This window comes from Triturus cristatus, chromosome 7 (genome assembly GCF_964204655.1).
Source record: "Triturus cristatus chromosome 7, aTriCri1.1, whole genome shotgun sequence".
Taxonomy (NCBI): Eukaryota; Metazoa; Chordata; class Amphibia; order Caudata; family Salamandridae; genus Triturus; species Triturus cristatus.
In genome coordinates this window covers 135,599,480-135,617,759 of record NC_140590.1, presented here as the reverse complement: position 1 = coordinate 135,617,759, position 18,280 = coordinate 135,599,480, and the positions used below count along the sequence as shown (strand labels likewise).

At 45.0% G+C, this 18,280-nt stretch overlaps 1 protein-coding gene across 2 annotated transcripts in view; it reads right to left on the bottom strand.

Moving 5' to 3' along the window:
* Positions 1 to 16,546, bottom strand: part of LOC146809032 (lens fiber membrane intrinsic protein-like) — a 51,635-nt gene extending 35,089 nt beyond the window's left edge. For both annotated transcript variants that reach the window (XM_085615834.1, XM_085615835.1), the window contains exons 1-2: positions 16,475 to 16,546; positions 4,857 to 5,051 (exon numbers count right to left, since the gene is read on the bottom strand). In XM_085615834.1, coding sequence (XP_085471960.1) covers positions 4,857 to 5,019 — 163 coding nt within the window. In that variant the 5' untranslated portion in view covers positions 5,020 to 5,051; positions 16,475 to 16,546. The remainder of the gene's footprint in view (positions 1 to 4,856; positions 5,052 to 16,474) is intronic.
* Between the last annotated feature and the right edge of the window lie 1,734 nt (positions 16,547 to 18,280).

Here is an 18,280-nt window from a genome sequence, read left to right as displayed (position 1 = left end):
TGCATGAGAACACCAACATAACGTCCATGGAACACCTTCCCAGAGCAGAGTAACGCAGCACAGCGATTTGTCCAACGTTGCATTACTCTAGATTTATGAAGCCACTCAAGACCACGCAAGGTGGCCTTGCTTGGCTTCATAAATCTCATTTTGGACTTGTGTTGCACTAACACCACACAATGCAACTCCTCTCAAAAATATGACCCGGAGAATTTTCTGATGATGCTCAATTCTAAACTTTGCCCTAATTAAGGGGTCCGAAAGTAAAGAAACAATCAAAAAAGACAAGGAGCGAGTATGTTAAAACATAATGATTGTATTTAGGTAACCACGGCTTGTGCATTTGACCAAACATTGTGTGATTTTGGACAATTCCTTATCATCTCATTGTGTCTAGAATTATGTGTATGTAGTCTTTTTGTAATGTCAATCAACTCACCCTCTGGTCTCTATAATATCATCCTGCCTAATACATCAAATCATTGACCTCCTGGTAGGTCGCTCCCCCCCCCGCTGCAGCTCCGCCTGCACCCCCGCTGTCGCTGTTCGCTGCTGCCACCGCCGGTGAATTCGAGGCCCTCCTCCACCCGCAGGCTTCCACCTGCGCCGCATCCTTGGTGGCCAGTGGTGGCCTTTAGGTTCGTTTTCATTTGGTGCCTGTTGCCTTCTGCCTGCATCTGTCTGTGCCCCCTGCCCCCCCCGCTCTGCTCCGTTACTTTGTGCCTGTATCTGTCTGTGCCCCCTGCCCCCCGCTCACCACTTTGCTCTGTGCCCCTTTTTATTTTGTACCCCTCGCCAACGTCTGTGCCTCCGTTCTCGTACCCCTGTGCTGACTTGTGCCCTGTGCCCATTTTTATTTTGTACCCCTTTCGCTCCTCTGTGCCCCGCGCTGGTCTCCCGTCCTTCGTCCCCGCCGCTGCCTCCCCTGCAGCCCCGCCCCCTCAGCGCCCATTCGTCACACCTGTCCCTCGTCGCCCGCCTCGCGGCTGCTCCTCCTTCCCCACCTCCCCATATATGGCGGCCGAAGGCGCGCCTAAAGCAAGCCTGTCTGCGCCCGTCCGTGCCTGGACCACGCCCAGCGCCAGAACACCTGGCCCCCGCACCTGCCAGGAAGATCGCCTCCGCTACGACGCCAAGACCCTCATCGCTCGCAACCCAGGAAGAAAATACACCTGCTGCAAGGCCGCCCCGAGGCGCACCCACGGCCCCTTCACCTGCCGGAACTGCAGCTTCTCCTGCCACAAAAGTGCCAAGACACCCACCACAACAGAAGCCAACCAGCTTAGATGCAGCCTAATCAACACCCGCTCCGCACACAAACACGCCGTCGAACTCTGGGACCTACTCGACACCACATCACCGGACGTCGCCTTCCTGACCGAGACCTGGATAAACGAAGCCTCCTCGCCAGACATCGCCATAGCCATCCCAGACGGGTACAAGATCACCCGCAGAGACCGCACCAACAGGGCCGGAGGAGGAATCGCCATCATCCACAAAAATACCATCAAAATCTCAACAAACACCAATGACACCCTCAGCACCGCCGAACACATGCATTTCCAGATCCACACGGACCAAAGACCACCCTAAGAGGCACCCTCGTCTACAGACCGCCAGGACCCCGGCCTCAATTCTGCGACTCCATCGCCGACCTCATCAGCAGGCACGCGCTGACCTCCACCGACTACATCCTCCTCGGAGACCTGAACTTTCACCTGGAGAACAACAACGATAGCAACTCCTCCACCCTGATCGACAATCTCGCCAACCTCGGACTGAAACAGCTCGTCACGACGCCGACCCACAGCGCCGGCCACACGCTAAATGCTATCTTCTCCTCAAGCCCCCACGTCACCTTCAGCCATGCCTCCGTACTCACCTGGACAGACCACCACTGCATCCACTTCTCCTTCCGAAAACCACCCACACACCACCGCACACTACAGACCCCCCGCCGCCGCTGGGGCAAAATCACTGAAGAACAATACAGACAAGCCTCGCACTCAACCCTCCGACGACCCCAACCAACCCGGATGAAGGTGCACTCGCCCTCGAACGCTGGATGCGCCAACACCGTCGCTCCGCTGAAAAACCCCACCAACAGAGACACCAGCAGAAGAGTCAGCTGGTTCACCCCGGAATTCCTCAACTCCAAACGCACCTGCCGGACATTGGAAAACATATGGCACAGCGACAAGACACCAGACAGCCGCACTGCCCACTAAGACGCCATCCGCAACCCCCACCACCTCATCAGGACCGCCAAAAGAACCTCCTTCACAGACCGCCTTGACAACAACGCACACAACAGCAAGGAGCTCTTCACCATCGTGAAGGAACTCTCCAACCCCAGCTCCAATGACATCCCACCATCGCAAGCCCCATGCGACTCCCTCGCCACCTTCTTTCACCGGAAAATCACCGACATCCATGACAGTTTCAGACCCCGGACGACCCCTGCCGACCACACCGCACCGAACCCACCGCATCCCACCGCCCACGACATCCTGACAACCTGGGCCGACGTGAGCATCGAGGACACAATCAAGACCATGGGAACAATCCACTCTGGTTCCCCATCTGACCCCCTCCCACACCACATCTTCAACAAAGCCAGCAAGTCCATCGCACCCCACCTGCACAAAATCATCAACCTCTCCTTTGAGACCGCCACCTTCCCTGTGAACTGGAAGCACGCAGAGATCAACGCCCTACTGAAGAAACCCAAGGGGGACCCGAGCGACCTCAAGAACTTCCGGCCCATCTCCTTGCTTCCGTTCCCAGCAAAGGTCATCGAGAAGATAGTAAGCACCCAGCACATCGAAGACAACAACATCCTAGACCCGTCCCAATCAGGATTCTGCAGCAACCACAGCACCGAGACCGCCCTCAACGCCGCCACAGACGACATCAGGATCCTGCTAGACAACGGCGAGATGGTGGCCCTCATCCTCCTGGACTTCTCCGCCGCCTTCGACACCGTCTGCCACCGCACACTACGAACGCGCCTCCATGACGCAGGGATCCGAAACAAGGCCCTGGACTGGACCACCTCCTTCATCTCCGGCAGAACTCAGAGAGTCCGCCTCCCCCCGTTCCGATCCGAGGCCTCCGAGATCATCTGTGGCGTCCCTCAAGGATCCTCCCGACGCTGTTCAACGTCTACATGGCGCCACTAGCACGCATCGCCCGACAGCACGACCTCAACATAATCTCCTGCGCCGACGACACTCAGCTGATCCTTTCCCTCACCAAGGACCCCCTCACCGCCAAATCCAACCTCCACCAGGGAATGAAGGCCGTCGCCGACTGGATGGAGGACAGCCGCCTCAAACTGAACACAGACAAGACGGAAATCCTCATCCTCGGGTCCAACCCCTCTGAATGGGATGACTCTTGGTGGCCCACATCACTGGGGTCCCCCCCCAGCCCCCACCGTCCACGCACGCAACCTGGGAGTCATCCTCGACTCGAAACTTTCCATGCCCAAACAAGTCAACGCAGTCTCCTCCACCTGTTTCAACACCCTCCACATGCTCCGCAAGATCTACAGATGGATCCAGACTAACACGAGGAAAACAGTCACCCAGGCCCTAGTCAGCAGCAGACTCGACTACGGAAACGCCCTCTACGCCGGAGCCCCGTCCAAGCTCATCAGCAGACTACAGAGAATCCAGAATGCCTCTGCACACCTGATCCTCGACGTCCCGCGCCACGACCACATCACCCCCCACCTGAGGAACCTGCACTGGCTCCCCGTCGACAAAAGAATCTCCTTCAAGCTCCTGATCTACGCACACAAGGCACTCCACAAAACCGGCCCAGCCTATCTCAACAGTCGACTCTCCTTCTACGTACCTAACAGGAAACTCCGCTCCGCTGACCACGCCCTGGCCACGGTCCCACACATCCGGAGAACTACCTCCGGAGGCAGATCCTTCTCCCATCGCGCCGCCAAGACCTGGCACACCCTCCCCCTCGACCTGCGACAAACCGAAGACCTGCTGACCTTCAGGAGACAACTCAAGACCTGGCTCTTAGACCAGTAACAGCACCTCCCCTCCCCCCACCAGCGCCTTGAAACCTTCCCGGGTATGTAGTGCGCTTTACAAATTTTGTGATTGATTGATTGATTGCTAATACATAATTCAACAAGAAAAGCGCCAACGTGCGTTTTGGAAGTGGCACAGGAGTAAAGGTTTCCTTCATCAGGGCGCTGGAAATATAATTAGAATCAGTGGCCTAACGCCATCAGTGAGACATCCACAATTGCTGGATGTGTCGTGCCAGTGGCTCTGCGTCAAAATATTTCACCAAATGGTCTGTATGAACAACATTATGTATTATGAATTAGCAATGATTTGACGTATTAGGCAGATATTGAATTTCTGAATATTCCTTGAGTGTGTCTGTGTATTTCTTACGTTCCCTTTGTTCGTTGTCTGACTGTCTATGTGCTTTGTGTTTTGTTGTGTTTTGTTTTTATCAACCTATACATTCTATGTTTGTGTATTAGTGGGGCTTCGTGATGTTTTATCCTATGTGTATTGGTCTATTGGTGTGTTTTAATATGAATTGTATATGTATTATATGAAAGAAAAATGATGATTTGATACTCATGTTTGAACAATAAAATTTGAAAATCGATGGTCTGTTGAACAATTATAATTCTATCCTGGACAGACTGCCTGTGACTTAATTATTGGTTTTGGAGAAGTGTTCTCAGTTATATTTAATGCCTTCAGATTGGCCTCCAGTTCCTGTTTTTTTAAAACTTGTATAGGATAGATGAAAAATTATCATATACATTGTTACATCTCTGTGCATTTTGCCAGTTTGATTCCATCTCTTACCGGCAGATCCAAGTGTCCCGCAAATATTTCTTACACAACCTCTCCAGAGTCCGAGAAAGGAATCAGAGCCAGATATCCAGTAATCGGATGCGAGCGAGATTAGAATGAATATAAGGCTGATGATGATAAGGGCCAACGAAGACAATTTCAGGGCAGACATCATTAATTAGTTTCTGTGCAACTTCTTTAATTCACCTGAAAGACATAACACAGATTATTATATTGATAATATTTTAATAGAACCTCGGTTGTAAGAATTCCCTGAGTAGTTAACTAAGGGGTTTAACCAATAAATCTTGAATTGCGTAAAAAAGTTAAAGTTCACGTGTTAAGGCAGCAATATATTACAGAGAGAGCTTTAAAATCTAAACGAATCAAAGATACACGGAAAAAGAATGACAAACTAAGATACTGCCTGCATGGCTCCTTTCCAAAACCATTGTAGGGCCCAGAAGGCTCCTATTATAAAAGGAGTAAGAGCTTTTTACAGCACTTGTGATTTCTTCATACAGAAATACACCGACAGAAAAAATCATGGAGGAAAGAGCCACTAGGTCTTCTAGGCGATGGCTCTGTGATAAAATGCGGAGTTTTTCCACACACAACAAATAAAATCCACACTGACCTGAAAATTAAGCTTTCGGCAGAAAACGTATTGAGTAGATCCAAGTAGATGCGACAGTCAGCGCCATCTTGTATTTTTTCTCACCTATTTAAACTGTAGCAATGACTGGTATAACAAGCTAAAGCAAACCCAATGATTGTTCTTTGGATGTCTGTCCAGAAAAGGTTCTATTAGTTTAACTTCCCTCTTATCATTTGCATTTAGTTGCTCTATAAGATCTAAATTAGGCACCTGGGGGCATATCAAAAAGGGCTTTATCTCTGCTTTTTTGGCTTTAAAAGCCAAAAAAGGAGAGATAAAACTAGCGCCCTATCAACAACAGGGTGCTAACATGCAAATTTGCATGTTAGCACCATTTTACCCTACGCTTCCCCTTGCATCTCTAATGAGATGCAAAGGGGGCGTTCCAGAGTAAAATAATAGGAGAAATGTCGCTGAGCGACATTTCTCCTATTATCAAGAATGTCGCTAACCCTGTTAGAGACAAAAAAAGCAGCGCTAACCGCGGTTAACGCTGCTTTTTTACATCTGGTTTTTTTCTGACTTAGCCATGATATCCTATGGAAGGAGGATATCATGGCTAAGTTTTGCCTGTCCCTATCAACTAGGTAACGTGAGATTATCGCTGGGTTTCCAGCGATAATCTCACGTTAGCCTGTTAGCGTGAGGATTTTTATCGCTATTGAGATAAGCGTTGCTAATAGCACGCTATCTCAGCGATAAAAATTCACGCTAGCCAGCAATATTTATCCTAGCGCTAAGTGCGCTTAGAGATAATTATCGCCGGTTGTTGTTGATATGCCCCCTAGTGCTTGAAATATAGGGTAAAGTTTCCCCCTCTAAAAAATCACACGTGGATCCCGATGTTAACACAGTGAAAACACCTATTTGCAATGTCCCTTAGAGCCCCAAGCAATGTCCCTTAGAGCCCCAAGCAATGTACATTAGAACCCTAAGGTACTGGAAGATATCGCCAGAGACACCTTAAGCATAGATTGAGACCAACAGGACTGTAGAAGATTCCACACGGGGGTTCCCATCACAGAGGCCGTCTTCATAGCATTACTCATGATCCCTGACGGCTAGTATATTGAGTACTAGTTTTACTGGATCTGTCAATCTTGAGACACTGCAGATGTGGCTGACTGTGGCCTGGGGGGCTTAGCTTTTTCACGGTTTGACATGATTCTCTTTCTAAGAGCACAGGCTATGAGACACATCCTGCTAAACGGAAACCACTGTCACGCGTTTGCCCCATGGAGAAGCATTATAATACAAGCAACAATGATCCTCAAGAGAGTAGAATGATGTACAGATAAATATAGTTCACAATCGAAACTATATTCTGGAAGTCCAGCCGGACAACCGATTTAAATATTCAAATTGAAAATACATATACAATCTTCAAATTTCAATACGTGTGGGACACAGTCCTGTGTCCAGAGAGAACATTTGACATTAACAAAACAAACAAGGCATTTCATGCAAGACAAAAAAATGGAGCTTTTTTAGATTATTCAGTGTCAAAAGCTTTTTCGAAACAGCGAATGCACTGTCTTAACACAATGGAATAACGTGCATGCTATTTAAAGGGGTCGACGACGTTTCGATCCTTTTAAGAGAATAACAGGATCATCATCAGGACTAAGATGTGTACATGCCTGATTTTGAACGAAATTGCCTGTGGGGAAACAAAAGGGGTAGATGTAGAGAAAATGGAGGGAAAATTATATAACAAGAAGGGTTGGCTAACCGCTATGAAGTATATTTCTACAGGTGCATGCGACTTGTGTGGGCATGCGTGAATTAATATGGAACACAGGTAGAACGCGCGGTGGTACGACGCGAAGGTGATGTGATAATGGTACAGGGTGTCACTGTCTATGCAACTATGTGATAGGTGTAGACAGCCACCGGTAAGGAGTGGTAGAGACTACGGTGGTGGACATGCTAAAATAGCGCCTGTAGCCAGCCGGAGGGGTCTAGAACAGGGTGCGATCTCGGGTGGTGAAATAATGCTGGGTGTATACAGCCGAGAGCAGTGTGTTGCGGTAACGTGCGGAATAAGAATCCGTAGACATGCAGAGGTGGTGAATCCAATATGGGAAGGCTCTGACCTGTACTCATTAAGGAAAGCCGTACATTGACGGGGGCAGCTGCGGAGGCTCGTGGGTCTGAGCCGGGCAGACTTACGCGAGGTAATTACTTTCGGTGAGCGGCCACTGAAAAAGGAACAGAAAGGTTACTGGTCTGCAACGGGAGTGTCGTGAGTGAGCAGGCGTGTCTAGGAAATTAGTTTACCTGGAAAATGCCAGAACGAAAGAACATCCAAATGAGAATTGCCCTTGATTGAGGCGGCGTGACAATGCACTGCAAGGGAAAAACAGGGGGTGTAAGCACAATGCATGCACTCCAGACAAGGGGGTGGGAGGGGCGGGGTGGGGAGATTAGACGCTTACCGTGATACAGCCTGCTCCTACGGGTTACAGTGAACCGAGTGGTAGCGTTGCGCGTGCCAGAAACCAATAAATACCGAGATGTGTGTAAGAACTAGAGCGGGTGAAGGACGGCGCCATTTTGGAGTGGAAAAATAGAAAGAGAGGAAATACAGCGGAAGTTTTGACAGACCAAAATCTTCAATTCTTAATTTAGAAAGAAACTTGTTGCATCACAATTAAAAAACATAGCATGTATTTAGATGTATTTAGGACATGAGTGAACGGAAAATAATATATCCAGAGAACTCTTGTGGGAAAATGTGGCTCATTGTCATGGATAGAAAAAAGGGAACATCAATTGCACGTTATTTAGATCATTCCGTGGACAGATAAAATTGTGACATTCAATTAGAAAAAGCTGTTCATTAACAATCGCTGTGCACACAAACAGGATGTACCATAGGGGTGAGAGGACAAGGCTGTTCCTTGACAATTGTTGTGCAAACTAACAAGATGTAACATTCAGGTGAGAGATCTTTGTTTTAAAGGAGGTTAGTCCATCCTCACTCCGATTTAGGCCATTCCTGATGCTGTCAGTGCGGATGATCATTCTGAGTTCTTCTTTATTCAAGATTCTGGCAATGTCTCCACCTCTTGGCGGCTGTTTGATGCATTTCAAAACTGTCCACCTAATGTCAACATCTTTGTGCCCCATTTCGGTAAAATGTTCAACAAGGGGGGCATTGGGGGTTTTGCAACGCACTCTGCTCTTGTGTTGGCCAATACGCAATTTCACCTTTTGCGTAGTCTGTCCGATGTAAATCTTGTTGCAGGGACAGGTAATCAGATAAATAACATTGCAGGTATTACAGTTTGAAAAGGATTGCAGGGAAATAGACACATTATTGAATACAAAGTCTTTGCCCTCCATAGTACTACTGCACACATTACAGTTGCCACATTTGGCATGTCCAATGAGGGGGCCTAACCCCCAGTGTGCATCTAGGGTCACCAGTGGGCTGGAGGAAGGTAAAGCGGCTCTTACCAGATGATCTTTTAGGTTCCGGTTCTTGCGGAATGCAAAAATCGGTCTTTCTATTGAGAGATTACCTGCATTCACTACTGGCCAATGTTGTAGAATAGATTTGCGTATTTGGTTAGACACTGGTGAGAAAGTGGTCACGCAGACCAAGCGGTTTGCGTTGGTTTTTTCTTTTGGTGACAACAGTATTTCCCTTGGACAGTACCAAGCGCGTTTTTGTGCATTTTTTACCAGGCTTTTTGGGTACCCACGGGCTCTCAGTTTGTTGGTGAGAATGAGTGCTTCAGAGAAGTAATCATGTTTTGAGAAACAATTCCTTCTAATGCGGAGAAATTGGGAGTATGGCAGAGAGTCTCTGAGTGCACGGGGGTGGTGGCTTTCGTATCTGAGCAATGTATTTCTCTCCGTGCTTTTCCTGTATAGTTTGGTCAGTAATTCACCATCTGAATGATATATGGTTAGATCAAGAAATGGGATTTGTGATCTATCTTAAGTGTTGGTAAAGTTGAGGCCAGAACAGTTATTGTTGAGCCAATGATTGAATTGGGAGAGTGTGTCCTCATCTTGATGCCATATCAGGAAAATGTCATCTATGTAACGACGCCATATAATTATGCCTGGGAGAAATGGATTGGTGGAATCAAGGATGGTCGTCATTTCTAGATGGTCCATGTAGAGGATCGCTAAATTCGGTGCGAAAACTGCTCCCATCGACGTGCCCTTAACTTGCTGGTAGTATTCATTATCAAAAGTAAAGAAATTACGGGTCAAGCAGATTTCGAGTAGCTGAATAATGAAAAGTGTGGGGACAGAGTGGGGGCGAGGTCTGGAGTTCAACACTTTTTGGATCACGAGAAGAGCTGGGATTTGGGGAATGTTGGTGTAGAGTGATTCTACATCCATGGTACAAAGAATATCTGAGGAGGGGTCAAAGGGGTGATGTTCAATGAGGTTTATCATGGCCATACTATCTCTGATGTAACAATGGGTGAGTGGTACGAAATCCTTAATAAAGTGGTCAATGTATTGACCCAGGGGTTCTAAGATTGAGCCACAGCCTGAAACTATTGGCCGTCCAGGTGGATTTGTCTGATTTTTGTGGACCTTAGGTAAGGTATAAATCACTGGTGTGCGAGGTGATTTTACATTAAGGAATAAAAATTCTTTTTGGCTAAGAAAACCATCCTGTTTGGCTTCTGTGGTGATTTTCAAGATAACCGTTTGAAGTTCTTTGGTTGGGTTCGTGGGAAGCCTACAATAATGATCTGTGTTAGATAATTGGCGTAGGATTTCCTCCTTGTACGTTACTCTTTCTTGAAGGACAATACCCCCTCCCTTGTCGGCTGATTTAATGACTAGGGAATCATTTGTTTTCAGAGAAGTAATGGCTTTCTTTTCAGGAAGAGAGATATTGTAGGGAATGAAACGTTTTTTCGATTCCATGATAGAAAAGTCATTCAGAACCAGTTTTTCAAACGTGGTTATTTCACTGGGAATCATGGTGGAGGAGGGTGAGAAAGTAGATGGAGGTCTGAACGGAGTATAGGAGAAGGAAGACGGGGAAGGATTAAGGAGGAAAAATGTATGTAGACGTAAACGCCTAAAGAATCTGAGTAATTCAGTGTGAAGTTCTAAGAAATTGGGATGGGTAGTGGGGACAAATGATAAACCTTTGCTCAGTAGAGATAATTCTGGGTCTGAAAGTGTGTGTTGTGAAAGGTTAAAAATGGGTATACATTGAGGGTTGTCAGCAGTTACCATTGGTAAAATTTCTGGCGAGTTTGACGTTCCCCCGGTGGGTTGTACCATCTCTGGGCCTGTTTGACACGGCCGCGTCTGGGTGGTTCGTTTTGGCCCCGTCCTAAAAAATTACTGCTTGGGGCTGGGAAGTTAGGGCCAGGGGTACGGTTTGATGTACTGGTACCCTCACCAACGTCGGAGTTATCAGAAGATTCAGCCGAAGTATCTGAGAATCCCACCAGATTGTTGCGTCTATTGAAGCGGCCCCAAGGTCTACTATTTTGTGGGTTGGAGTATGACCTGTTAGTGTAGAAATCCTTTTGTAAATACGGGTATGTACGTTCAATGTTGTATGATCTGATATCTTTTCTTACTTTAACAGTTTTTTTGTTTTGCTCTATTCTGTGGAATTCATCGGTCGTCTTTTGAATCTGTTCCAGAAGTTTCTTACTCTCAGTGATTGGGCATGTATCTTTAATTTGCTTTTCAATCTCTTCAATTTCTTCCGCTAGTTTTTTAAGCGCTTCTGTGGCAGTATCAATGCCCAGTACTAGCCAGTGTCTAGAGCAAGTTGTGCCTATGTAGCTGAAATTGCTGATATATTTTGGATTATCGGTGAAGATTCCAGGAATGTTACGTACTTGTAAAACAGTGGGAATGGTTTCTGCTTTGAGGTATTCGGTAAGCATGCGGGTCATTAATTGGAGGCGTACTTGTTTCTTTTTACATTTTTCTAATTGATCTGCAGATAATATGTTGGTAGAGGAAGGGCCTTCTACCGAGTCTGAGAAAAGTGACGGGCCCTCGCAGATTTTTTTGATGTAATCATCAGAATAAAGAGGTGCATGATCTGACATAACAGATAGTGAAAGTTGGAAAGAAGGAACAGAGAAAGGACCCACTTATTTAGAAAGGGGATTGGTATCCTACCCTTGCAATCCAGCGATTGCGCTTAACACATTTTTTAGGACAAGGGAACCCAGAAAGGTAGTTGAGGACCTTGGGTAATCGTATAATACAAGCAACAATGATCCTCAAGAGAGTAGAATGATGTACAGATAAATATAGTTCACAATCGAAACTATATTCTGGAAGTCCAGCCGGACAACCGATTTAATTATTCAAATTGAAAATACATATACAATCTTCAAATTTCAATACGTGTGGGACACAGTCCTGTGTCCAGAGAGAACATTTGACATTAACAAAACAAACAAGGCATTTCAGGCAAGACAAAAAAATTTAGCTTTTTTAGATTATTCAGTGTCAAAAGCTTTTTCGAAACAGCGAATACACTGTCTTAACACAATGGAATAACGTGCATGCTATTTAAAGGGGTCGACGACGTTTCGATCCTTTTAAGAGAATAACAGGATCATCATCAGGACTAAGATGTGTACATGCCTGATTTTGAACGAAATTGCCTGTGGGGAAACAAAAGGGGTAGATGTAGAGAAAATGGAGGGAAAATTATATAACAAGAAGGGTTGGCTAACCGCTATGAAGTATATTTCTACAGGTGCATGCGACTTATGTGGGCATGCGTGAATTAATATGGAACAAGGGTAGACGAGAAACGCGCGGTGGTACGACGCGAACGGTTGGCTGACCGCTATGAAGTATATTTCTACAAGTGCATGCGACTTGTGTGGGCATGCGTGAATTAATATGGAACACGGGTAGAACGCGCGGTGGTACGACGCGAAGGTGATGTGATAATGGTACAGGGTGTCACTGTCTATGCAACTATGTGATAGGTGTAGACAGCCACCGGTAAGGAGTGGTAGAGACTACGGTGGTGGACATGCTAAAATAGCGCCTGTAGCCAGCCGGAGGGGTCTAGAACAGGGTGCGATCTCGGGTGGTGAAATAATGCTGGGTGTATACAGCCGAGAGCAGTGTGTTGCAGTAACGTGCGGAATAAGAATCCGTAGACATGCAGAGGTGGTGAATCCAATATGGGAAGGCTCTGACCTGTACTAATTAAGGAAAGCCGTACATTGACGGGGGCAGCTGCGGAGGCTCGTGGGTCTGAGCCGGGCAGACTTACGCGAGGTAATTACTTTCGGTGAGCGGCCACTGAAAAAGGAACAGAAAGGTTACTGGTCTGCAACGGGAGTGTCGTGAGTGAGCAGGCGTGTCTAGGAAATTAGTTTACCTGGAAAATGCCAGAACGAAAGAACATCCAAATGAGAATTGCCCTTGATTGAGGCGGCGTGACAATGCACTGCAAGGGAAAAACGGGGGGTGTAAGCACAATGCATGCACTCCAGACAAGGGGGTGGGAGGGGCGGGGTGGGGAGATTAGACGCTTACCGTGATACAGCCTGCTCCTACGGGTTACAGTGAACCGAGTGGTAGCGTTGCACGTGCCAGAAACCAATAAATACCGAGATGTGTGTAAGAACTAGAGCGGGTGAAGGACGGCGCCATTTTGCAGTGGAAAAATAGAAAGAGAGGAAATACAGCGGAAGTTTTGACAGACCAAAATCTTCAATTCTTAATTTAGAAAGAAACTTGTTGCATCACAATTAAAAAACATAGCATGTATTTAGATGTATTTAGGACATGAGTGAACGGAAAATAATATATCCAGAGAACTCTTGTGGGAAAATGTGGCTCATTGTCATGGATAGAAAAAAGGGAACATCAATTGCACGTTATTTAGATCATTCCGTGGACAGATAAAATTGTGACATTCAATTAGAAAAAGCTGTTCATTAACAATCGCTGTGCAAACAAACAGGATGTACCATAGGGATGAGAGGACAAGGCTGTTCCTTGACAATTGTTGTGCAAACTAACAAGATGTAACATTCAGGTGAGAGATCTTTGTTTTAAAGGAGGTTAGTCCAATCCTCACTCCGATTTAGGCCATTCCTGATGCTGTCAGTGCGGATGATCATTCTGAGTTCTTCTTTATTCAATGTCAATGTACGGCTTTCCTTAATGAGTACAGGTCAGAGCCTTCCCATATTGGATTCACCACCTCTGCATGTCTACGGATTCTTATTCCGCACGTTACCGCAACACACTGCTCTCGGCTGTATACACCCAGCATTATTTCACCACCCGAGATCGCACCCTGTTCTAGACCCCTCCGGCTGGCTACAGGCGCTATTTTAGCATGTCCACCACCGTAGTCTCTACCACTCCTTACCGGTGGCTGTCTACACCTATCACATAGTTGCATAGACAGTGACACCCTGTACCATTATCACATCACCTTCGCGTCGTACCACCACGCGTTCTACCCGTGTTCCATATTAATTCACGCATGCCCACACAAGTCGCATGCACTTGTAGAAATATACTTCATAGCGGTCAGCCAACCGTTCGCGTCGTACCACCGCGCGTTTCTCGTCTACCCTTGTTCCATATTAATTCACGCATGCCCACATAAGTCGCATGCACCTGTAGAAATATACTTCATAGCGGTTAGCCAACCCTTCTTGTTATATAATTTTCCCTCCATTTTCTCTACATCTACCCCTTTTGTTTCCCCACAGGCAATTCCGTTCAAAATCAGGCATGTACACATCTTAGTCCTGATGATGATCCTGTTATTCTCTTAAAAGGATCGAAACGTCGTCGACCCCTTTAAATAGCATGCACGTTATTCCATTGTGTTAAGACAGTGCATTCGCTGTTTCGAAAAAGCTTTTGACACTGAATAATCTAAAAAAGCTCCATTTTTTTGTCTTGCCTGAAATGCCTTGTTTGTTTTGTTAATGTCAAATGTTCTCTCTGGACACAGGACTGTGTCCCACACGTATTGAAATTTGAAGATTGTATATGTATTTTCAATTTGAATAATTAAATCGGTTGTCCGGCTGAACTTCCAGAATATAGTTTCGATTGTGAACTATATTTATCTGTACATCATTCTACTCTCTTGAGGATCATTGTTGCTTGTATTATACGATTACCCAAGGACCTCAACTACCTTTCTGGGTTCCCATGTCCTAAAAAATCCATGGAGAAGCATTGGCACCACCGCTTTTCAGCTTTTATCTAATGGAAATTGACAGCTAGAAGTGCTTTAATCGCATAAATTAGATCCTAGAAAAACAGAGATCATGTTTATCAGAGCGCTTCCTCCCAGTTTGCCAAAGCAAATCTGAACAAGGAAAGTAGGTTCAAGTCCGCACCAGCAGTGAAGTTGAGAAACCTGGGGCTCTGGATGGACCATGAACTTTCTATGAAAACCCAAATCTTCAAAGCTGAAAGCACAGGCTCTGAGTATCTTTCCCTACTGACAAAAATGTCAGCTTTTTCAGTTTCCCCCAAAATTTCAGGCGATCTTCGTGTAAGTAATAGCCCTTCAACATTGCAAACAGGGCACATTTGGGTGTGCACAGGAACCTGTTGATCTAATTCTATCACCTTCAAATTGTATATGCTGAGAATCTCATCCCTATAAACTGTAAAGCCCGGCACAGCGCAACGAAGCCTACAAAGTCTCACGGTTGGATCGAAAGAGCTATATTTCACTTGGGACGTGGCTTCTTGCGCCTCCACTTAACGGATCTCAACTAACTCAACAGCGTGGGTCAGTAAACAAAGCTCTGTTTGTTCCCAGTGATAGACCTGCCAAGCGGGGTGGCCGGTCCCTCTCAGTGCGTGGTCCCAGAGTATGGAATGCTCTGCCTTGAATTTCCATTATGCACCATTTCCCTCAATAACTACCTTTTAGGAGCTGGTAGCTGCCAAGGCTTTGTTTGTGCACTCTGAAACAGGTAACAAACACCATGGGAATTATTTTCAGCATTGTCTCAAATCAGCTTGCAGCGGGAATTTTAAATTGCTACTAGTAACAGTTCATGTTGAACTACTAATTATTTCAGGAATAAAAGAAAAGGAAAAAAGGGGATTAAATGTCTCCTTTTAAACCATGTAATTAGAGTAACATCTTACACGTATTCTGTTGACCTCCTAAAATATGTCTGAGCATGAGAACACTTTTTAAAATCGCATTCCTACAAATAATCCTTTTTTTGTTAAGGGCACACATCTAATACATTTGCATTATCAAAAGACGGAATTAGATTAAGATTACTGTGATTAGATGTTCATTAAGTGACCTCTGGCCTTCTAAGATTCCTTCAGCAGTGTTTCTGTACAAAGATCTGTGCACAGAAGATTCGCTTCTTGTGATGAAAAGGATCAAAGCCTTTCCTTTTTCACTGGAGCATTACAAAGTTTTCCAACGATTCATTCTTTGAGAAAATGCGTGAATTCTGAAAATTATCTTTAATTTCTACTGTATCGAAACACAGTTAACAAATAAAAAAAAGACCATAATGTACATGTAGACCTTTTTAAGACTCTACTGGTGGATCTACTGATCTGTACTTTTATGATCTTATTTTGAAAATCGAATAAAGGTATTTGACTGACTGACTATGCATTTCACCCCACAACCCGTGTTACTTTTGTGTATTTAACTTGAGAAAACTCATCTGCCCAATTGTTTATATTATTGCTAAGACTCCAGTCTCTCAAAACGAAATTTATTATGTACACCAATTATAGGTAAGCAATTAACGTTTGAATGAGAAAAAAATAGTACTTCAGACAAACGTACTTATATAATATGATGAGGATTGTTTCATCTTGAGAATTTTCTTGGGCCAGTCGTCATAGCATAACTTCAAATAAAACAGCAAAAACTTGCGACGTCAATCAATGTTGTACAAAACAGCATTTTGCACTGCCATCCTTAAATGCCACATTCTCCCCAGAATAATTAAATCTTCTCATTCTCACTTACTCTTGCAGTGGTAGCTCTGTTCTCCTGTGGTGAGGGTTCTTCTGCTGTTTCAGGTGCCTGTCCCTGTTGAACAGCAGAGGGGCCTCTAGATCCCTTATAAAGGGCGGTCCTTAGGATATCTCAATACTGCCTACGCCCACTTTTATCGTGCGCACCTAACTGATAACTACTAATGTGTTTGCACTGGCGTTTTTGGTTTTGCACGTTTATTGTAAGCGGAAGTATGAATCAATATGTTTCCCTGAACATTGAGCCTGAGCGGTGAGGAAACAAAACACTATTCTTTAAACAAACCACATCTATGGGTAGTTTTACATGCACACCTACACAGGTACAAGCAAGGTTCACACACACACACACACACACACACACACACACACACACACACACACAAGCACACGCGCACAAACACACACACACACACGCATACACACACACACACACACACACACACCCCTAAACACACACACACATAAACACACACACACACCTAAACACACACATTACCATCCTTTTGGGGACTAAATGTGGATACCTGCCTTGTGGTGAATAACCTTTCCCAATGTTTTTTAAAATATACTAATAAAAGAAAACTGTTAAGAAAAAAATCATGGCACAGAACCATCCTTTTGGAGATTTGAACATGTGCTACCATATGTGTGAGGGCCCACTCCATAATACTATTTGTGATTGGACAGAGAAAAGGCCCATGGTTAAATGTTTATTTTATCAACAATATACACAAACACCATTATAATCTATTCATATATGAATTGCTGCATAAATACCAGGGGTAGATACAAAAGACAGACGATGTTAATGTGTCAGAAAATATCATCATGATTAAAGAAAGACACTTAAAACTGTATTGAACCTATTTATTAGTGTTTAATTCTTAGGAGATAAGGGAACAAACACATAAAGAAATTAACATATAAAACCAAGAAATATGGTCAAGTCGAACCCAGAGCTTGATTAGCTGCTTACTTTTTTTGTCAAAATAGCTGTTGGACCACACCTCCCTAGGAATGCATATAATGTTAATGTCTGCATAGGAATAGTATCGGATGGTGCCCACAGAGATTGTATGTCATCACGGCATTGGGATTGCGTGTTTTAATGCCAACAGAGGTGGTATGTGATCACAGTAGTACCAGTATCGAGAAGGTGTCTTTAGCAGTGATGAAAGTTCCCACAAAGGTAGAATGTGAAGGTATTCATTTTCAAGTCACCAAAGAAATAGCATATAATTATAGGAGTCCTCACAGAGATAGTGTGTGAATGGAATTCTGTCCAAGTCCCCATTGTAATAGAATGATATTATTGGGATGTTCAAGTTCCCTGTGTTAGTGCATGAAGATGATTGTGTTCAAGTCCCCACTGAAATAGTGTGTAAAGAGAATGTGAAGCTAATGGTCTTCAAGTCCAAACAGAGCTTGTGAGTAATTACCAGAATGCTCACGTTTCCACAGAGATGGTATGTTACTATAGTGATGTTTAAGTTCCCACAAAGATAATGTGTTTTTTATTGTGTTGTTCAAGTTTCCACAAAAATAGTGATTTATTATAGTGATGATCAAGTCCCCAGAGAGATAGTGTGTGAAGATGATTGTATTTAAGCCCCCACTTAAATAGAGTGTAAATTCAAAGCTTAAATCCCATTCTAGGGAGTGTGAAGCTAATGATGTTGAAGTCCACACAGAGGTTGTGCGTTATTATAGGATTGCTCAAGTCCCAACAGAGATTAATCAATCAAGGATTTGTAAAGTGCAGCAAATCACCCGTGAGGGTCTCAAGGTGCTGGAG